The sequence below is a fragment of the Loxodonta africana genome, chromosome 21 (assembly GCF_030014295.1).
Source record: "Loxodonta africana isolate mLoxAfr1 chromosome 21, mLoxAfr1.hap2, whole genome shotgun sequence".
Classification (NCBI taxonomy): domain Eukaryota; kingdom Metazoa; phylum Chordata; class Mammalia; order Proboscidea; family Elephantidae; genus Loxodonta; species Loxodonta africana.
Genome location: NC_087362.1, coordinates 18,114,118 through 18,135,758, shown reverse-complemented (window position 1 = coordinate 18,135,758; position 21,641 = coordinate 18,114,118). Strand labels below are relative to the sequence as shown.

At 37.2% G+C, this 21,641-nt stretch overlaps 1 protein-coding gene across 13 annotated transcripts in view; it reads right to left on the bottom strand.

The window, feature by feature from the left end:
• NEK1 (NIMA related kinase 1) overlaps positions 1 to 21,641 on the bottom strand; it is a 200,528-nt gene that overhangs the window by 169,445 nt on the left and 9,442 nt on the right. For all 13 annotated transcript variants that reach the window (XR_010318796.1, XR_010318794.1, XR_010318801.1 and 10 more), the window contains exons 3-8: positions 19,420 to 19,568; positions 18,846 to 18,942; positions 11,235 to 11,332; positions 5,452 to 5,535; positions 1,869 to 1,936; positions 1,646 to 1,732 (exon numbers count right to left, since the gene is read on the bottom strand). Coding sequence is in view for 5 of the 13 variants with exons in the window: in XM_064273582.1 (XP_064129652.1) it covers positions 1,646 to 1,732; positions 1,869 to 1,936; positions 5,452 to 5,535; positions 11,235 to 11,332; positions 18,846 to 18,942; positions 19,420 to 19,536 (551 nt within the window). In the remaining 8 variants the exon portion in view is untranslated. The remainder of the gene's footprint in view (positions 1 to 1,645; positions 1,733 to 1,868; positions 1,937 to 5,451; positions 5,536 to 11,234; positions 11,333 to 18,845; positions 18,943 to 19,419; positions 19,569 to 21,641) is intronic.

Here is a 21,641-nt window from a genome sequence, read left to right as displayed (position 1 = left end):
TGAGTTGGAATTGACTCAGCGGCAAGGGGTTTGGTTTTATTGGTTTTTTCAGTAATCTGTACGTGTTACAAACTACATAGGATAACATAAACATTAAACTAATGACCCTAATAACATTTTAAAATCTTGCATTTGGAAAATATGCATTTTAATCAGTATAATCAGTGATGCTCACCCATTACATTTTTTCCCCCATTTCCTTTTTCAAAACACTTTACCCCCAAATTAATTGTATCTAAAATTCCCCAAAGGATAAATAAACCTTAAAGCCTGATATTTTTAAAGTTGACTTATCCATAAGAGACACAAAAATATCATTAAAATGTAAAATTACACTAGCTCAAAGGAAATGCTGCTATCCTTTAGGATATTCACTAGTGATAAATCCCATGAACTACACTGATCTTTGCACTGTAATCAAAATTGATTAAAACAATACATTGCTAGAATCATATCCTCGGCCTGTGCTTCTCAGGTTTGAAATACACCTCTTCCTCCACCCTCAAAAAAAGAAGAGGAGGAGGCAGCAACCACGAATATATGCACTACTGACATTACTGCTTTCTTCCTTTCCGCTTATGTGAGTTCCTTCAAAATTAAGACCAATTTTTTTTGGATTTTTCAATTCGAGTGAGATAAAGGATAACTGGAATTCAATGGCAAGATCCCTCTTACTACTCCCATATTACAATCTGTTAGCCACAGCATACTTGAATGATTAGGAATATGGGACTGGGGGTCAGACTGCTTAGTTTGGACACTGATTCCACCACTTACTAGGCTTAGGGACTTCAAGAAAGTTAACTCTACCTCTTTCCACACATGGCTTCCTTATAAGGAAAGGAGGAATGGTTAATACCTGCATCTCACAAGGTTAATGTAAGGTTTAAAACAGAGCATTCAAAACAGTGCCTTGAATATACTGAGCATACAATAAATGCTAGCTTTTATATAGTCACAATTACAAAGAGAAAAACTAAAGAAAGTGCTTTAATTTCCAATAACGACTTACAAAAACAAACCCATTGCTATCGAATCAATTCTGACTCATAGCAATCCCATAGGACAGAGTAGAACTGTCTCACAGGGTTTCCAAAGAGTGGCTGGTGGATTAGAATAGCTAAGCTTTTGGTTAGCAGCCGAGCTCTTAACCACTACACCACCAGGGCTTAATTATGACTTAAATAATAACACAATTCTATGGTTCCTTCTTTCCCCTGCCATATACTAAAACATATACACACACACATATTTACATGTGTTATACATTCACATGGAAACCCTGGTAGCATAGTGGTTAAAACCTACAGCTGCTAACCAAAAGGTCGGCAGTTCGACTCCACCAGGCACTCCTTGGAAACCATATGGGGCAGTTCTACTCTGTCATACAGGGTCACTAGGAGTTGGAATCGACTTGATGGCAACGGGTTTGGTTTTTGGTTTTTTATACATTTACATATGTACTTACATATGCATAAACATTATATATAGTATATATAGTTACATTTACATATTTATTTATACATAGTAATATGCATATGTATATTATTGATGCTACAATACTATTCTGAAGGTTAATAAATACAGTATAATAGAGAATGCTTTAAAGACAAACACATCATACAATGAATATCATTTTAAATACCTTTTATTATTATAAGGTTTATTTTCACAGATTTCAGGTGACAGGTAGTATGGAGTCCCTATGCAAGTGCGAGCCAGCTCAACAGTGCTAGAAGAAAAAGAGAATTATTATAAAAGCTTCAGAAGCTGAGGAGATATTATAAAATGATCGGATATGCATTATCATGAATTAAAATTTAACTGAAGCCATTACATCTATGCAAAGTTTATAATAGATATATTACCTATTAAGAACTCTAGCAATTCCAAAATCGCCAAGTTGTACTGTCCCATCTTTGGTTAGAAATATGTTCTGTAAAAGACAGAACAAAACAGAAGTATGTTACAGTTCAGTTTTGAGTCAACAACTTTTTTCATAAAAATGAATCCAGTTCAAAAGATACCCACACACAAGTAACAAATTTAAACCCCTATCTCGTACCACACAGAAAACTTAACTCAAAATGGATCAGACCTAAATGTAGGAATTAAGCTTAGAAAACTTCTAGAAAATAACACAGGAGTAAATCTTTGTGCCCTCAGATTAGGCAATGCTTCTAAGATATGTCACCAAAAGCATAAATGACAAAATAAAAAGAAACTGGACTTCATTAAAATTAAAAACTGCGCAACAACGCCACCACTGAGAAAATGAAAAGAAAAAAAAAAACTCACAGAATGGGAGAAAATATTTGCAAATTACATATCTGACAAGAGACTTGCATCCAGAATATACAAAGAACTCTTACAATTCAACAACAGAAAGACAAAGAACCCAATTTAAAAATGGACAAAGGCACATTTACTTACAGAAAATGTCCAGAATATGCTAATTCATAGAGATAAAAAGTTGAGTAGCGGTTACCAAGGTCTCAGGGTGGGGAAAATGGGACGGTTACGGCTACTGGATACAGGTTTTCTTTTTGGAATCACGAAAATGTTCTGGAATTCAACAGTGGTGATGGTTTCTCAGCTCCAGGGATATACTAAAAATTACTAACCTGCACTTTTTAAATGAGTGAATTTTATGGTATGTGAACTATATCTGCATATAGCTTTTTAAAAAAATGAAATTAGATCTCCTCCCCCTAAAAATAAAACTGTATAAATTCCTGACTAGCCTAAATGTAACAAATTAGTCTTAAATTTTTCCAATAATTTATCCAACTATTTTCCATTCAAAATATAAAACTCCAAAGCTCTATGATACAGTAGAAGCCAGGGGTTTGCGAAGGAACAAGAACTAAACGAAACCCCATATCACTGAGGAGACTTAAGCCAGGAATTAGATGAGATGGAATTAGATGCAGTAAAATAGGATTAGATGGCGTGTACTGTTCAGGGCAGGAAAGACGGGGGTATAGAGTTAGCAATCATAGTTCCTTTCCTTCCCACTCCTCATCCTGGGCTCACGGCTTTGTAGAAAGCTGCAAGCCTAGGGAGGTAAATAAACAAACAGACACATAGTGCTGACACCAGAAACTAACCCCCCTCTGCAGTCCCCACTGTAGGAACCCAGAGGGCCCAAGTGAGGCAGCCATGAAACCTCTAAGGGTGAACCTGTGTTTAAAAAAAAAAAAAAAACCCTAACACAGGAGGAAATTTAATGTGAACAAAAACAGCCAATAAAATCAATAATCTGAACAATTCACTCCAGATAGAATTAGTTTTACAAAAAGCCCAACAAAAACTTTAAAATTACAGAAAGAGATAAATGAAGGAATAGCCATTTAAAAAGAACAAGAAATTATGAAGCAAAAACCAAGCATAAATAAGAACATAAGCAATATGTAAAAAAATTTTCTCTTGGAGAGAAAAAGTAGTCATTACAATAAAAGGGTAAACAGATGGGATAAACACTAATTTACACAAAGTTGAAAAGGGATTTTGTATATGAGAAGTCAGGTTGAGGAATTCACCTACAATGCAACAGAGAGACAAAGAGATAAAATATGAAAGAACAAATGAGATCCTTGAAGGAATAGGTCAAGAAGTTCTAATATGTCTAAAAGGAGATCCAGAAAAAGACCATGAAGGTAGACACAGAGAAGCAACATTTGATAAAATACAGCTGAACTTTTTCCAGAAATGAGGAAACATACATCCTCAGATCAAAAGTACACAGTACAATGATAACTGAACCTCACCAAGTCAACACTAGAGACAAAAATAAGAAATCATAATGGCTTTAAATTCCTAAAAAAGGAAGAAAAGAATCCAGAAGACAAATGAGCCAACATCTTCAAAATCCTGTAGAAAAGCAATGTCTAACCTACAAGTTTATATCCAAATTATCATTAAAGTGAAAAAATGGAAAAAAGACACCTTCAGACATGCAAAACCCCCCAAAAATATATCTTGGACACACCCATGTTTATTGCAGCATTATTCACAATAGCTAAAAAATGGAAACAACCTAAGTGCCCATCAACAGATGAATGGATAAACAAATTATGGTACATATACACAATGGAACACTATGCAATGATAAAGAACAATGATGAAACCGAGAAAAATCTCACAACATGGATGAATCTGGAGGGCATTATGCTAAATAAAATAAGTCAATCACAAAAGGAAATACTGTATGAGACCTCTGTTACAAAAACTTAAGAAAAGATTTACACGCAGAAAAAAAACAATCTTTGATGGTTATCGGGGAGGAGAGAGGAAATCACTAACTAGATAGTAGATGAGTGTTAACTTTGGTGAAGGGAAAGACAACACATAACGTAGGGGAAGTCAGAACAATTCAACCAACGCAAAGTCATCGAAGATTCTCAGAAACATCCAAACACCTTGAGAGAACGAATTACTGGGGCTGAGGGCTGGGGACCATGGTCTCGAGGGACATGTAGGTCAACTGGCATAACTTGGCTCAAAGAAAATGTTCTACATCCTACTTTGGTGAGTAGTGTCTGGGGTCTTAAAAGCCTATGAGCAGCCAAGATAGATACATCTACTGGTACCATCCCGTATAGAACAAAGGTGAATGCAAACAACCAAAGACACAAGGAAAGTATCAGTCTAAAGGATGGAAAGACCACCTGAACCGCAGCCTCCACCAGCCTGAGCACAGAAGATGGTGCCTGGCTACTGGGACCAACTGCTCTGACAGGGATCACAATTAAGGGTCCTAGACACAGTGGGAGAAAAATGTAGAGCAAAATCCAAATTTACAAAAAAGGCCAGACATATTGGTCTGACAGAGACTGGAGGAATCCCCAAGACTATGGCCCTCGGACACCCTGCTAACTCAGAGCTGAAGCCACTGCTGAAGTCCACGAAGGCCTATAAAACAGACTATAATACACGTGAGGAATGTGCTTCTTAGTTCAATCCAGTATACGAGACCAAATGGGCAACACCTGCCCAAAAGCAAAGACAAGAGGGCAGGAAGGGACAGAAAAGTTGGATGAACAGACATGGGGAACCCAGGGTGGAAAGTGGGAGAGTGTTGACAACCGTGGGGATTGCAACCAATATCACAAAACGATTTGTGTATAAATTTCTGAATGAGAAACTAATTTGTGCTGTAAACTTCCCCCTAAAGCATAATAAAATTAAAAAAGAAAAAAAAAATGCATCTTGGAGTATATTCCACGCACCCATTTTTTGGGTTTGTTCCATCATAACGGGGCAGTAAACCAAGAAAGAAGACGACACGGGAAGTAATCAGAAGGCCTACCACAGGATGTGGCTGCAGAGGGTTTCCAGAATTACAGTGAAGGTGGCAAAGTAAAGAAAGAACAAAACTTCACAGCCCAAGGCAATGCAGACCCCATGTCCTTAGACATTTATTAGTAATTAGTGATAAAATAAGCATACCTGTGATTTTATGTCTCGATGAAGAATTTTTCTATCGTGTACATGTTTCAGGGCCAAACATATCTGTACAAACCAGTCCAAAATCTGGGGGGGAGGTAAAAAATCACAGTTGTCATTTCTTTTAAAATGTACATTTCTTAGCAAAGCAGTCTTTCTTTGATCATTAAAAGGTTGCAGGAATATCTGGGTTTCAGGGGAATAAGTTCTTTAAAATATTTTTTTTTTATTTACTTTTATTAAGCTTCAAGTGAACGTTTACAAATCCAATCAGTCTGTCACATATAAGTTTACATACATCTTACTCCGTACTCCCACTTGCTCTCCCCTATTGAGTCAGCCCTTTCAGTCTCTCCTTTCGTGACAATTTTGCCAGCTTCCCTCTCTCTCTATCCTCCCATCCCCCCTCCAGACAAGAGATGCCAACACAATCTCAAGTGTCCACCTGATATAATTAGCTCACTCTTTATCAGCATCTCTCTCCCACCCACTGACCAGTCCCTTTCATGTCTGATGAGTTGTCTTCGGGGATGGTTCCTGCCCTGGGCCAACAGAAGGTTTGGGGACCATGGCCACCGGGATTCCTCTAGTCTCAGTCAGACCATTAAGTATGGTCTTTTTATGAGAATTTGGGGTCTGCATCCCACTGATCTCCTGCTCCCTCAGGAGTTCTCTGTTGTGCTCCCTGTCAGGGCAGTCATCGGTTGTGGCTGGGCACCAACTAGTTCTTCTGGTCTCAGGATGATGTAGGTCTCTGGTTCATGTGGCCCTTTCTGTCTCTTGGGCTCTTAGTTGTTGCGTGACCTTGGTGTTCTTCATTTTCCTTTGCTCCAGGTGGGTTGAGACCAATTGATGCATCTTAGATGGCCGCTTGTTAGCATTTAAGACCCCAGACGCCACATTTCAAAGTGGGATGCAGAATGTTTTCATAATAGAATTATTTTGCCAATTGACTTAGAAGTCCCCGCAAACCATGGTCCCCAGAGCCCCGCCCTTGCTCCGCTGACCTTTGAAGCATTCATTTTATCCCGGAAACTTCTTTGCTTTTGGCCCAGTCCAACTGAGCTGACCTTCCATGTATTGAGTGTTGTCCTTCCCTTCACCTAAAGCAGTTCTTATCCACTGATTAATCAATAAAAAACCCTCTCCCTCCCTCCCTCCCCCCCCCCCCCCGTAACCACAAAAGTATGTGTTCTTCTCAGTTTTTACTATTTCTCAAGATCTTATAATAGTGGTCTTATACAATATTTGTCCTTTTGCCTCTGACTAATTTCACTCAGCATAATGCCTTCCAGGTTCCTCCATGTTATGAAATTCTTTAAAATATTTTTAGGTTATAATTTATTTTTAATGTATAGCACTAACATAAATAGAAGGAGCTCTGGTGGTGCAGTGGTTAAAGCGTTCACCTGCTAACCGGAAGGTTGGCGGTTCAAATCCACCAGCCACTCTGAGGGAAAAAGATGTGGCAGTCTGCTTCTGTAAAGATTACAGCCTTGGAAACCCTGTGGGGCAAGGCTGCTACTCTGTCTCATAGGGTCACCATGAATTGGAATCAGGTTTGGTTTTCTGGTAGACATGACTAACATAGGTTGGTGGGAGTTTCAAATTTTGGCAGGCACAGGCAATTTTAATTTTGGTGGACAATTAGAACTGCCAATCATTTCCCAGTTTAATAATATTATTTTTGGTCAAATATTGTGTTAGGTGCTGAAGATACAGAAATGAGTGAGACATGTTTCTACTTCAAGCAATTGTAATTTAGAAAGGAGACATGTACACATGTCCTACAGGGTTGCTGAGTGGGGACAGACTTGATGACAATGGTTTTTTCAGGTTTTTAACATGAAACAGAGACTCAAGACAAATGGCACTCAATATATGCAGGGCAAATTCTAACTCTAAAGTATAAGAGAATGCTACTGAAGCATCTCTTATAAATCAGAATAAATATGGAAGGAAACTTCAAGACAAGAGAAGAAAACGGCAATAATTTATATTTAATAGTAGCATGGCTGTGAATGACTTTCTTTGTTATTTTACATATACTTTTTTCTACAATTATTTAAAAATATAATTTATAATATGAATATAAATAAAAATCACAAGAGGAAAAAAATCAGCCTGGCAATTTGGAATGTATCTGTGGCTTTTTTTCTCTCCCCACATCCACCATACACAGACACACTTTGGAGTTGGCCATGTGGAAGTAAAAAGGCTCAATCTCTACCTCACTCCTATCTTGGAAATAAGGTAAAAATAGTCCATGGACCATCTTTTCAATAACACATGAGGGCAAAGGCCACTGAAGAATTGTCTAGGGGAATGGACTTAGTTTATCTCATTGTTGTCTACTGACTGGAAGTCACCGATTTAGTCAAGTTCCTTACTAACTTGCAGATTTTTGTCCAAACGAGGAAGTATCACTGAAAAGAACACCCTGAGCATTTAGATAATGACCTGGTTTCGTGGGTCTTCCTGTTCCCCACTTCCCTTCTAGAAATGGACAAAACCATCTCAACTGATCTTAACTTACAGCCTAAAACGGAGTTAGGCTCTATCCTCTAAGTTTTTCTGTTTCAAAGCCCAGTAGTAGGATTTTTTTTTTAAAGGCCTTGTCTCATTTCAAGTATATTAAATAATGTCCTTATTTGTGCTAATAAAACTTGTTATTGAAAACAGTAGGAAAAAATGCTGTTAACTTAAAAAAAAAAGAGAACCAAATTTTTATAGTTACTATGGATAATCTCAAAGATGGATAAAATTATATAATATAGATCTTCACAACAATTTCTAGGATGACAAGATATATACACATACATGCACACACACACCCACACACACAATTACTATATACGAGGATATTCTGTCCTACAGTAGAACCAGTATCATGTATTTTACAGTGGAAGGTCACTGCATTTAATAGCAAATGAAGTGAAAATAAGCACAAGCAATGACAAGATGCTAACAAAAATAGCACTTTATACACTAACATACATTACTATTTGACCTTCACCACAACAGTGAAGCAGGCCACATGGTAGGTACATCCCTATCAATGAACGAGGAAACAGTCTCCGGACAGTTAAGTATCTTGTTAACAATCACTAAGCTCCTAAGCAGTAGAGCAAGGACTCAATCCAAGTCTTCTTACTTTAAGTTCTGCATGCCTTCCGGTGGGCTTCACCGTAGAAACACGAGGCGAGTAAAGCTTAAGAAATTTGACTTTACGCTCAGGAGTACTTAATTAAAACATAACTCGAGATCTCACTTTATCATATTTATGAGTTATTGCCAAGAACCTGAAAGTTCCCATCTGTACAGTATCATCAACCAACTGATAAGCTGTGCCAACATGGTACCTAACACAGACTTAGCTTTTGCTAAACAGCCTGATGGGACATAATTAAAAACTGTGATGCCTGCTTTATGGTAAATTATAATCTAGTTGGGGAAACAATTCTAATGTGAAATTATTCAGAACAATTAAGGGTGCATGATGTAGCAACGCTAAGTGTAGGCTTGGATGACAACTATGAAGCATTACAGAGCAGTCAGAAGCAACACATGCACACAAAAGAGATGGATCAGGAAGCACAGTACTTAAGGAAAAAGTAAAATGAATGAAATACAGTACAACATACAGGCGTTTAGAAGTATACAAAACAACCATAGCCATTCTGCAAAAACGCATATATGTATTCATTAAACACATTGCTATGACTGCTATTTAGGGAGGGGAGGGGAAGGGAAATGAGGTATGAGGATACATAAAGTACAGGTTTCCCTGAAATGGAATTTAATGCAGCTATTAATTGAAAAAAACACAAATTGATCTATACAGACTAACAATGCGAAGAAGGTCAAGATACATTTTTAAGTGAGAAAAGCAAGATACATTATGATATATATACCTTTTTTTTAACGCATGTGTCTGGATTCTCTATAGGTACATGTGAAACTGTGCAAAAGAAGTGCTGGAAGAATACACCAAACTAAAACAGTTTGTTGGAATGGGCTGGTGGGGAAAGAAGATTTTCATTTCTAAACTTTTTATTTTATGTTTGCAAAAAGAAAATTTTAAGAACTTTGTAGTTAGACAAAAGCAGGTTCAAACACTTTGTGATTTGGGGCAAGTTACTTAACCTCTTTTAGATTTATCTTTTAAATAGAGAAACTACACCACTTATAGGGTTATGAAAATTAAAGGAGACAAACAAATCCAACACTTCCAGCCACAGTACCGCCCCGCCTCCCATTTCTCTATGTAAAGGCATGCAATTAAAATTAAGAATGACTGGCAGTGAGAAATAAAACAGGAATTTGGAGAAGGAAAAGGTCCAGAAGACTGGAGTAGTTACAGAAAATTTAAAGAGAGGTTGGGACTTGAACCATGTTTTTAAAAAACAACAAAAAGGCAGAATATTAATAGCAGAGAGCTGGGGGAACACATTATCAAAATAAAATAAATAATTAGAATAAATATGCATGAAAGAGAGTGAGATATACAAAGGTACATGTGCCCAGTGTCTAACACAAAGTACAAGCTCAATAAACAGCTGCTAAATAAACGGAAAAAGGAGTGTACATTAGAGAATAACAGAAAAAAATAAGGATGCTTAGGTAGAGTAGGCCATATTTTAGAGATCCTTGAAATCAAGCAGAGAAGACTAAATTTAATGCAGTTGCCAATGCAAGGCTTCTAGAGCTGGAGTTGCCTGGCAAAAGTCACATTTTAGGAAGATATGGCCTGGCTGCAGTGGTGTAGTGGTTAAAGTACTTGGGTGCCAACCAAAAGGTCAGCAGTTCCAACCCACCAGCCACTCTAAGAGAAAGATGCAGCAGTCTGCTTCCGTAAAGATTTACAGTCTTGGAAACCCTATAGGGTCACTATGAGTCGGACGCAACTCGACTCGACAGCCAACAGGTTAAAGTAGTAATTAGGCTATAGATACAGATATACGACATATGAAACCCTTTCCCTCTAGTCAATTCCAACTCATAACAACCCTGTTGGACAGGGTAGAACTGCCCCATAGTGTTTCCAAGGCTGAAAATTTTTGCATAAGCAGACTGCCACATCTTTCTCCCAAGGAGCAGATGGTGGGTTCAAACCACTGACCTTACAGTTAACACCTGAGTGCTTAACCACTGTTCAACCAGGGCTCCTCACACAACATATTAAGACATAATGCATATTACACATAAAACAGAATTATTACAGACTGGAAATGAGATGGGAAACTGAACTAAGGTGAAAGTTAATGTGACTAATAAAATATTGGGTATGATACTAATAACCAAAACCAAACCAAACCTGTCGCCGTTGAGTCGATTCCAACTCATGGCGACCCTACAGGACAGAGTAGAACTGCCCCATAAGAGTTTCCAAGAAGCAGCTGGTAGATTCAAACTGCCAACCTTTTGGTTAGCAGCTGTAGCTCTTTACCACTATGCCACCAGGGTATCCATGATGCTGATTTAAGAAAAAAACTCGCTTGAGTCGATTCTGACTCACAGCGACCCTATAGGACAGAGTAGAACTGCCCCGTAGAGTTTCCAAGGAGCGCATGATGGATATGAACTGCTGACCTTTTGGTTAGCAGCCACAGCACTTCACCACTACACCACCAGACTTTCCATGATACTGAGAAGCCCTCATAATTACAATTAATTACAATTAGCATTTGTGCTTAAAAATAAAATCTTACATAAATTCGGACGAGTTTCATTTTGAACTCCTCAATATTATTATAAAGTAAAAGTCAATCTACATGATAACTTACTTGATCCTCTTGAAACAAAATGCCTTTCTGTGCATTTATTCGTTTAAACAGATCCCCTCCTTCACAGTAATCCATTACTATGTAGAGAGAGCCATTCTCTATAAAATATAAAAATTACATTCCACTTTTAAAAATGTATATCAAGAGGATAGCTAAATTAAAAGTAATTAAACATTTACTAAAAAGTAGCCATTAAACAAACAAACAAATAAAACCATACTCAAAAGAATTAGGTTGCAAAGTCAAGATATACTGGTCATACAGACTGCACAACGGCTTACGTTAACAGGCCACTCCATCACTAATAATTTTTCTACCAAGAATATACCATTCAATTGGATAGCTATGTGTTCCACACTGACCTAAACATCCCTGGAGCACAGAAATGCAAACAGATATATTTGATTTCATTCGATAGATACATTTGTTTAAAAGATGTGTAGAAAATCATGTTTTCCTACCTATTTTTCAGAGATGGGTTATTTTCAGCTTTTTTCATCCTCTTAATTACTTTTTAATTACTTATCACAAAAGTGCAATAATAGGTGTTATGATGAACTCTAGATTCAACAGTGAGTAAGACACAGTTTCTACTCTCTTAGGGCAGTCTTTAATTTTACTCCCTTTTTACAGCTGTATATAATGCATGAACAACCATTAATATGTGACGCTGCCCTATTCGCCTTTATCTTTCAGTCCACTGAGAAGAGTACTTCCATACCTCTTCCCATGAGCAGACAGGACTAGAACACTTCTCTCTCCACCCCCTCAAGAAAGGAAAAGTAGCCGATATCACACCCAACATCTGCTGAATCACTATTGACTCGTGGGACTATTGAAACGAAAAGGCCAGTCTTCCGACTTCTCATTTCTTTTACTACCTGCATTCATGGCCTTTATTTCCTTCCTTATTTTTAGCAGTACAAATTTCTTGCACCTGTGGTAGTGGTCTTGTCATTCATACTCCTCATTATCCCCTTTAGATACACTGCTTCTAACGTGCCATGGATTAGGAACCTACATGATCAGGCTAATTGAGAATCTGTGTGACTCCGTATGACTGTTACGAAAAGATTATCCAAATATATTATGACATGAGAAAAACAATGCACAAAAGAAAAGCAGAAAAAGTACAACCCACTATAAAAAATATGTGACCATTTACATAGTATAAAAAGCAGAAATTACGTACAGTATGCTATCATTTACGTATGCTTTTTAATGCTTAGAGTATTTCTAGAGGAAAACACAAGATAGTGGTAACAGTGGTTAACTGCAGGAAAGGAAAATGGGTGGCTTGAAGGTAGGCATAAAATACAAACTTTTTACTGTTTATTGTTTGCCACTTTAGAATTTTGTACTCTGTGCATGTATCAAAAGAAAACAAAAGTATTAAGAGATAAAAACAAAAATTAAATGCATGTGTGTGTATGTGTGAGCGAGGGAGAGAGAGAGATTAAACAGGACCTGAAAACGGGATGGAGAAGCAATCCTAGAAGTAAAACGTCTGAGTTTTAGTACATGAACTCTATAATGTTTTCTTAGGAAACAAAAAACATTTACCCTCTGGGACAAATCCTTACCTAAAATAAAAAGTTAACAGAAAAGTCTCTTCTCCATGAGGGAATTATTCATCTCTTCTGCCTTCCTTCACTTATTTAAACATCTGAGTACCAACTTTCTGCCAAGCACGTTGCACAAGATGTTAGGGATACAGAAATATAAGACATCAGGCCTATCACCAAAGGACTCACACGCTAACGCAGAAAGACTCTCCGAAAAAACAAAAACCACCAACAACAACCTAGAAACTGCTTGAGGTTGGGGCAGAAAGGCTAAGCCAAGAGATGACGCCTCAACGTGTGTTAGGGAATGACCCAGAGTTTAACAGACAACTGTAATGAGTATGTGGCATACAACCACATGGGAATGCGTGAACTACTGATGACTAACTGAACAGCCATTCCCAACACTCTCTTCCCTTTACCGTCTCTAATTTTAGACACTGAAGAAAAGCCAGATTTTCTACTTTTAAGTCTCCTACAGTTAGAGCTGGTCATCTGCTCTGTTTTGGACAGTGAGACACAGAAGAAATCTGAAGAGTGGTTTCTGAGAAACTATTTGCCTTTTCAACTAAAGGGACAGATTCAAGAGAAGAGCTGCTAGTGCCACCACTTCCTCCTTCTTTCTGCAGACATCTGAAAGCCATCTTGGAATAAGGGGCAAAGTGTTAGGATGAGAAACACACGAAGGATGGCAGAGTAGAAAGAGCCAGGATCTTAACACTGCTGAGCTATCACATGTCCTGAATTGTTACAGGGATGCTTATTCTTAGAATTCTTGTTAGGTGAAGTAAATATCTCAATTAGGTCAATATTGGTAAGATTTTTGTTACCTACAGCCAAAAGCAATCTGAACTTAGCCTCAAAGAAAAGCTTTCTTCAGGAGGATAGAGAAGTTAGATTTTGACAGCAGCAATGGGAACAAATAGTACGCCAATAGGATGGCATCAAAAAGAAAAAAAAAAACTAAGTCTGTTGGCACTGAGTTGAATCCGACTCATAGGAACCCTATAGGACAGAGCGGAACTGCCCCATAGGGTTTCCATGGCGTACCTGGTGGATTCAAACTGCTGAGCTTCTGGTTAGCAGTCTGAGCTCTTAACCACTGTGCCACCAGGGCTCCAATGAGATGGTGAAGTTTTCATTAAAGATATAAAATCATTTTAGAAGCAGTAAGAAAATAAAACTCAAACTTAAGAGAAAAAAAAACACAGAATAGAGGAAAATAAAGCCAAAAAATTAAAGTAATTAGAAGATGAAATTACAGACTGGAAATAGAGAAAATAAAAACATATACCACATATACACATACGTCCAAATATTTTCCCAATAAGATATAGTTTTTGCCTATTTTAACTTATACAGATGAAACAGACAAGTACCTAATTATAACACTCAGAATTTTGATCTAATTATATATACATTTTTAATCATCTATATAGAGAAATATTATTTTCTCCCACTGTCATGTTATGAAACAATTTTATCTAAACTCTCCACATATATCTTTAATATCAACGTCATTTATTGATTCATTAGTTTTTCCAGTATACTTGATCTTCATTTTCTTTTAAGTTATCTGAGAGTATTTTTCAATCTATCCTGTCACTGTAATTTTTTCCCATGCCACAAATGCTCATATGCATAATATTGAGACTTTAAAAAAAATCATCATATGAGATCATATGCATGACTGTCATAACATAATCATACTGCCTTTTCGGTGACTTTAAGAAGGCTTAGTTAAAATGGCATCTAGTATCTGCAATTATGACACTGATATCAAACTCCTTTGATGCCCCTTTTTTAAACTGATTCTGCCTGGGGACTCTATAAGTATCCAGAAGTAACACTCACTGAAGCCTTCTCCCTCAAAACATTTTGCTACTTAATGTATTAAAAAAATTTTAAAAGCATACTCTGTAATATAAGACAACTTATAAGGAAGAATTAATTTATAAGGTAAGACAAATCTCTGGCAAATCATTTTTGAAAAGCTTTGCCTTATATTAAGGTATAAATGGATTTAAAAAATTATAACAAAGTGAAAACTTTCCTACAACAAAGAAAAATCAGAATCTGCAGAGAGAAAGAATACAAAACATTCCAAGAGAAGCAGATTCAGAATTACTAATACTAAGTCACATTCTGGTAAATTTCAGTTGTGAAGAGCCCTTGACATCACGGAGAGAGAAAGCAAATTACCTGCAAGAAGAGGAAAACCATCACAGTCCCAGTTTTCTATAGAAACATCCAATGCCAGATGACAAAATGGGCTTCTAATGGGAAACTGATTATCAAAGATACTTATTCACATATAAAAGCATTGGTTAAATACTCCCAGAAATGCAAATATTATTGATTGAGAAGGTAAAGCATACATAAGCTCTTCATGATAAAAAAAAAATTGATAAAATACAGCTAACCAAGAGATGAATTCAGATAACTCATCTGAATGGGGGGATGATAAGGTATAAAAGAACTAAAACAGGAATTAAATCTGTTTAAATATAGAACCAGGGAGTCCTGGTAACACATCGGCTAAGTACCTGGCTACTAAACAAAAGGTTAGTGCTCCAAAAACGCTCAGCCCTCTGTGGGAGAAAGTTCTGGCTCTGCTCCCATAAAGATTACACCCAAGCAGAGGAGAATGAAGAAAGCCAAAGACACAAGGAAGATATTCGCCCAAAGAACTAAAGGGCAACATGAACCACCGCCTCCACCAGCCTGAGCCCAGAACTAGACCACGGTGCCTGCTACCACCATGGACTACTATAACAGGGACCTCAACAGAGAGTCCCAGACAGAACAGGAGAAAAACACAGAACATAATACAAAGTCACACACACAAAAAAAGGCCAGACTTACTGGTCTGACGAAGACTGGAGGAATCCCTAAGACTATGGCTTCCCCCAGACACCCTGCTAACTCAGAAGTGAAGCCACTCCCAGTGCCCCCTTTTCAAACAAAGATTAGACAGGCCTATAAAAAAAATAACACATGTGAGGAACATGCTTCTTAGTTCAAAGAAACATAGGAGACCAAATGGGCAACTCCTGCCCAAAAGCAAGACGAGAGGGTAGGAAGGGACAGGAAAACTGGACGAATGGACATGGGGAACCCAGGGTGGAAAGTGGGAGAGTCCTGTCACATTGAGTGGACTGCAATCAATGTCACAAAAAATCTGTATATAAGTTTTTGAATGAGAAACTAACTTGTGCTGTAAGCTTTCACCTAAAGCACAATTATAAAAAATAAAGATTACACCCTAGAAAATCCTATGGGGCAGTTCTACTCTGTCACATGGGGCCACTATGAGTAGGAAATCGACTCAAGGGCACCCAACAACAACAAATACAGGGCTAAATGACTGTAAAATTTATGGTTTCAGAACAAAATAAACAGATATTATTTTTGCCATATAAACAAAAATCAGTGAGGAGGAAGTGGAAATAATTCCCTCATCTTTTACAGAAGACATGGAAAGTACTGTCAAAGTATTTTTTTTTTAACCAATGTACTTATTTTTAAAAATTGACAGATTTAAAAATTTTATCTATGTAAATTATTTTAAATCATTCCAGGAAATAATAATTAAATATTTGTGTTTCGGAGTTCCCAAAAGCTCTGTGGGAAACTAAAGAGAAATCCAAAGGGCTACATGGAATGCGATTATTCAGGTAAGGCAGAAATAGGGACTATGACCAAAGATACAGAATCACTAAATAAAGTTACACTATGGAAACTGTAGAATAAATTTATAAACCAGGGTTAGAAGCTTGTGAGACATAGGAACTCTCATTCATTTTAACCTAACTATTCCACTCCTATGGAGATACCGCTGGAATACACAAAGACACCTGTATGAGGGCATTCAATAAAACGTTATCTGTAATAGTAGAAAATTAAAACAACTTAAGTGTCCGTAACAGAAAACTGGCTATTAACAAATGGTAATAAAGCCATATAATGCATACTACGGGATACAACTCAGCTACAAAACTGTCATAAAAAATAATGTGCAGAATACATAAGGCACAGGAAGATTCCATGAGATGTAAGAGAAAAGAACAAAACATAAAAATATACACAAATGATCCCATCTGCTTTTAAATTTAAATAGTTAAACGTACACGTTTGTTTCATAAAGGCATAGAAAACACAGTAACAGATAAACACCAAACTGCTAACAGTGCTTATCCCTAGGGAGTGGGAATGAGTGTGTAATAGGAGGGAATGGAAAAATTTTAGTTCATGATGTCTGTACTTAAAATGTTTATCATTTAAAATTAAGTAGCAGTAATATTAAAATCGTATTAAAAGAATGTGTCATTCCTTTTGAATCATTCAGATGTTTCCATGTTCAGTTTTAAGTGCAGCCAAAAATACCAAACCTGCTGCTGTCAAGTCCATTCCGACTTATAGCGACCCTATAGGATAGAGTAGAACTGCCCCACAGTTTCCCAGGAGCGCCTGGCGGATTCAAACTGCCGACCTCTTGGTTAGCAGCTGTAGCTCTTAACCACTACGCCACCAAGATTTCATTTAAGGACAGCACAGAATGTAAATTCAGATATTTGTCAATGTGCATCCAAAACCTTTTAACTTCAAAAATGAAAGAAAAAAGAAACTAAAGAATAGATGCTAGGGGAAAAACAATGGAAAGTCAAAGTCCTGGGATGGATGAGTTGTTTAAAATTGTACTCCATTACATGAGGTATAAATCCTCACTTCACTACCAACATAAAAATATAACAATAAACTGAGTACCTTATAATACAATTCTTTAATTGAAATACGGGGGGCATAGGGTGTTTGTTTCTTTTTTTTTTTTTTAAGTGTTTCCTACTTTACCCATTTTCTACTTTAGTAGATACTGAATTCATCTGGAAACGAAGATACTTTAGCTCTAATTCAGACTCTGAAACTGATCTGCGATGTGACCCTGAAACAGTTATTTAAACTATCTCCTACTTTCAATCTAGATTATCTTCGTTTTGTAAGTTACAGAAATTTAGATGACTATTGCATTGATGGAAACCATGGTGGCACAGTGGTTAAGTGCTACAGCTGCTAACCAAAAGGTCGGCAGTTCGAATCTACCAGGCACTCCCTGGTAACTTTATGGAGCAGTTCTACTCTGTCCTATAGGGTTGCTATGAGTCGGAATCGACTTGACGGCGCTGGGTTTGTTTTTTTTTTATTGGATTGATACTTGGATAAGACCTCAAGAAACCACTCTGGCCTGCCTTTAAAGAAGCCAGGTTCATCTTAGTCCCTACATTACCTAATACAATGGTATCTACTTCCCAAAAAAGCACTTATAACATTTTAAGAACTTGACAACATTTTTAATACACCTTGTAATGTAATAATGAGGTACAGCGGCACACTAATGGGTAGGATAATTTCTGAAGGTCAGAACATTTTCTTAGTGTGGCAGCACTTGGCATTTAAAAAGATGTAAACTACTTTTCTTGCTTTGTCCCCAATTCTTTTACTTCCCACACTGCGTCTTCTTAAGCAATCACAACAACATACACAGGGATAGTGTGGTGTCGGTATTATCCTAGAATCAAGTTGATGCCCATAGCATATGATATTGAAACAAAAATGATATTCTTCTCTTCCTGAGAATATATTCATATCATATGGCTTAAGGGCTTAAGACTTCTTTTGAACTCTCTTGTAAAACGTATCTGACCTCCCTGAGGATATGGCCCCCAGTCACCCTTTTATCTCAGTACTGAAGTAACTCCTGAGGTTCACCCTTCACCCCAACATCAGATAGGCCCATAAAACAAGCAACAATAGACATAGCTCCATCATGTACACCAGACTAAATGGGCACACCAGCCCAGCGGCAAGGACGAGAAAGCTGGACGAATGGAAATGGAACCCAAGAACAAGAAGGGGAGAGTGTTAACACGTCACAGGGTTGGCAACCCATGTCACAAGACAGTATGTGTATTGTTTAATGAGAAATTAATTTGCTCTGTAAACCTTTACCTAAAGCACATAAAAAAAATAAATAAAAAATTTATCTGACCTTCAAATGATTCTCTATACTGAACAACATTTGGATGCTTCATGTTTGCCAACACTGCAACTTCTCTCCTTGATTCTTCCCTTTCTTTACTGGACATCTTAAATGGGAGGAAAAAAGATGTTAAATTAATCAATCAACAAACAACTTAAAAGTCTGTCAAGAAAGGAGTGGTTAAGTAAATAAGGATACCATCGAATACAATCCAGACAACAAAATAAAACAAGAAGTTAAAAACAATGAGTTGAATCTATAAATATTTTAAGATCCCCAAACTAGCTTAAGTTACAGAGTAGGTGTTATATTTCCGTAAACACATACAAACAAGCACACATCATAGAAAAAATCTGAAAGGATATACAGACTAATCTGAAATCAGTGTTCTCTCTGGGATTATGGTGATCTTTCACTTTACGTTACACACTGCTATGATTTTTTTTTTCCCACAATGAGTTCTAATTGTACTTGCATAATCACACTAAAAATATGAACCAAAACATCTTAGTGTGATGACAAGGAAAAAAAAAAAACAAAATCAAAGAGAGAAAGCGCATATTAAAAAAGAATGAAAACTTACTCTTGAGATGTTAATTTCTTTGATAACGTATTGTCTACCATCTTCTTTAGATTTAACAAGAATGGCTTTTCCAAAGGAACCTTCTCCAATCTTTTGTACTCTGACATACTTCTCCATGGTTCTTATTCTAAGGCATTCTTACAGATGTGCTAGATATAAAAAGACAACAGTTAAATAAAGTGTCTCTTCTATGACAATGTCATGACAGAATATTATGTTTAATTCAAATTCTAATTCCTTAGTGATTTGCTAACTTTAAAAAAAATTTTTAAGGATATTTAACTCTTTACTGAAAGGTAAGCTTTATCAGTTTTACTCACGCAACCTAGTTATAGCTAAAAAGAGAAAACCAAAGAGTGACAATTCAATATTATAAGAACACTTTGGAAAGCCAAAATACTGTGTACTCGATGAATATATTAGAAAGAAGCAAACTTTTTCTCACATGAATTAAACTTTTTCTCACATGAATTAAACTTTTTCTTACATGAATTAATTAATAGTTAGCAGAGTTTACCACCTCCAGGAAGAATGCAAGCTTCATAAGACACTGTTTCTCAAACTTGTTTAACTAATTCTCTAGTAGATATTCAAATTGCTTACAATGTTTGCTACTACAGAACAACTTCAGATAAAAATTTCTGTACATATATTTTTTTGGATTTTTTAAAATAATTTTTATTGAGGTTTAAGTGAACATTTACAAATCAAGTCGGTCTGTCACATATAAGTTTATATACATCTTACTCCATACTCCCACTTACTCTCCCCCTAATAAGTCAGCCTGCTCCCTCCTTCCAGTCTCTCCTTTCGTGACAATTTTGCCAGTTTCTAACCCTCTCTACCCTCCTATCTCCCCTCCAGACAGGAGATGCCAACACAGTCTCAAGTGTCCACCTGATACAAGTAGCTCACTCTTCGTCAGCATCTCTCTCCAACCCATTGTCCAATCCCTTCCATGTCTGATGAGTTGTCTTTCGGAATGGTTCCTGCCCTGGGCCAACAGAAGGTTTGGGGACCATGACCGCCGGGATTCCTCTAGTCTCAGTCAGACCATTAAGTATGGTGTTTTTATGAGAATTTGGGGTCTGCATCCCACTGATCTCCTACTCCCTCAGGGGTTCTCTGTTGTGCTCCGTGCCAGGGCAGTCATCAGTTGTGGCCAGGCACCATCTAGTTCTTCTGGTCTCAGGAGGATGTAAGTCTCTGGTTCATGTGGCCCCTTCTGTCTCTTGGGCTCATAATTATCATGTGACCTTGGTGTTCTTCATTCTCCTTTGATCCAGGTGGGTTGAGACCCACTGATGCATCTTAGATGGCCACTTGTTAGCATTTAAGACCCCAGACGCCGCATTTCAAAGTGGGATGCAGAATGTATTCATAACAGAATTATTTTGCCAATTGACTTAGAAGTCCCCTTAAGCCATAGTCCCCAAACCTCCTCCCTTGCTCCGCTGACCTTTGAAGCATTCAGTTTATCCTGGAAACTTCTTTGCTTTTGGTCCAGTCCAGTTGAGCTGACCGTCCGTGTATTGAGTATTTTCCTTCCCTTCACCTAAAGTAGTTCTTATCTACTAACTAATCAGTAAATAACCCTTTCCCACCCTCCCTCCCTCCCCGCCTCATAACCACAAAAGTATGTATTCTTCTCAGTTTATACTATTTCTCAAGATCTTATAATAGTGGTCTTATACAATATTTGTCCTTTTGCCTCTGACTCATTTCACTCAGCATAAGCCTTACAGGTTCCTCCATGTTATGAAATGTTTCACGCATTTGTCACTGTTCTTTATCGATGCGTAATATTCCATTGTGTGAATATACCACAATTTATTTAACCATTCATCTATTGATGGACACCTTGGTTGCTTCCAGCTTTTTGCTATTGTAAACAGAGCTGCAATAAACATGGGTGTGCATATATCTGTTCGTGTAAAGGCTCTTATTTCTCTAGGGTATATTCCGAGGATTGGGATTTCTGGGTTGTATAGTAGTTCTATTTCTAACTTTTTAAGAAAATGCCAGATAGATTTCCAAAGTGGTTGTACCATTTTACATTCCCACCAGCAGTGTATAAGAGTTCCAATCTCTCCGCAGCCTCTCCAACATTTATTATTTTGTGTTTTTTGGATTAATGCCAGCCTTGTTGGAGTGAGATGGAATCTCATCGTAGTTTTAATTTGCATTTCTCTAATGGCTAATGATCGAGAGCATTTTCTCAT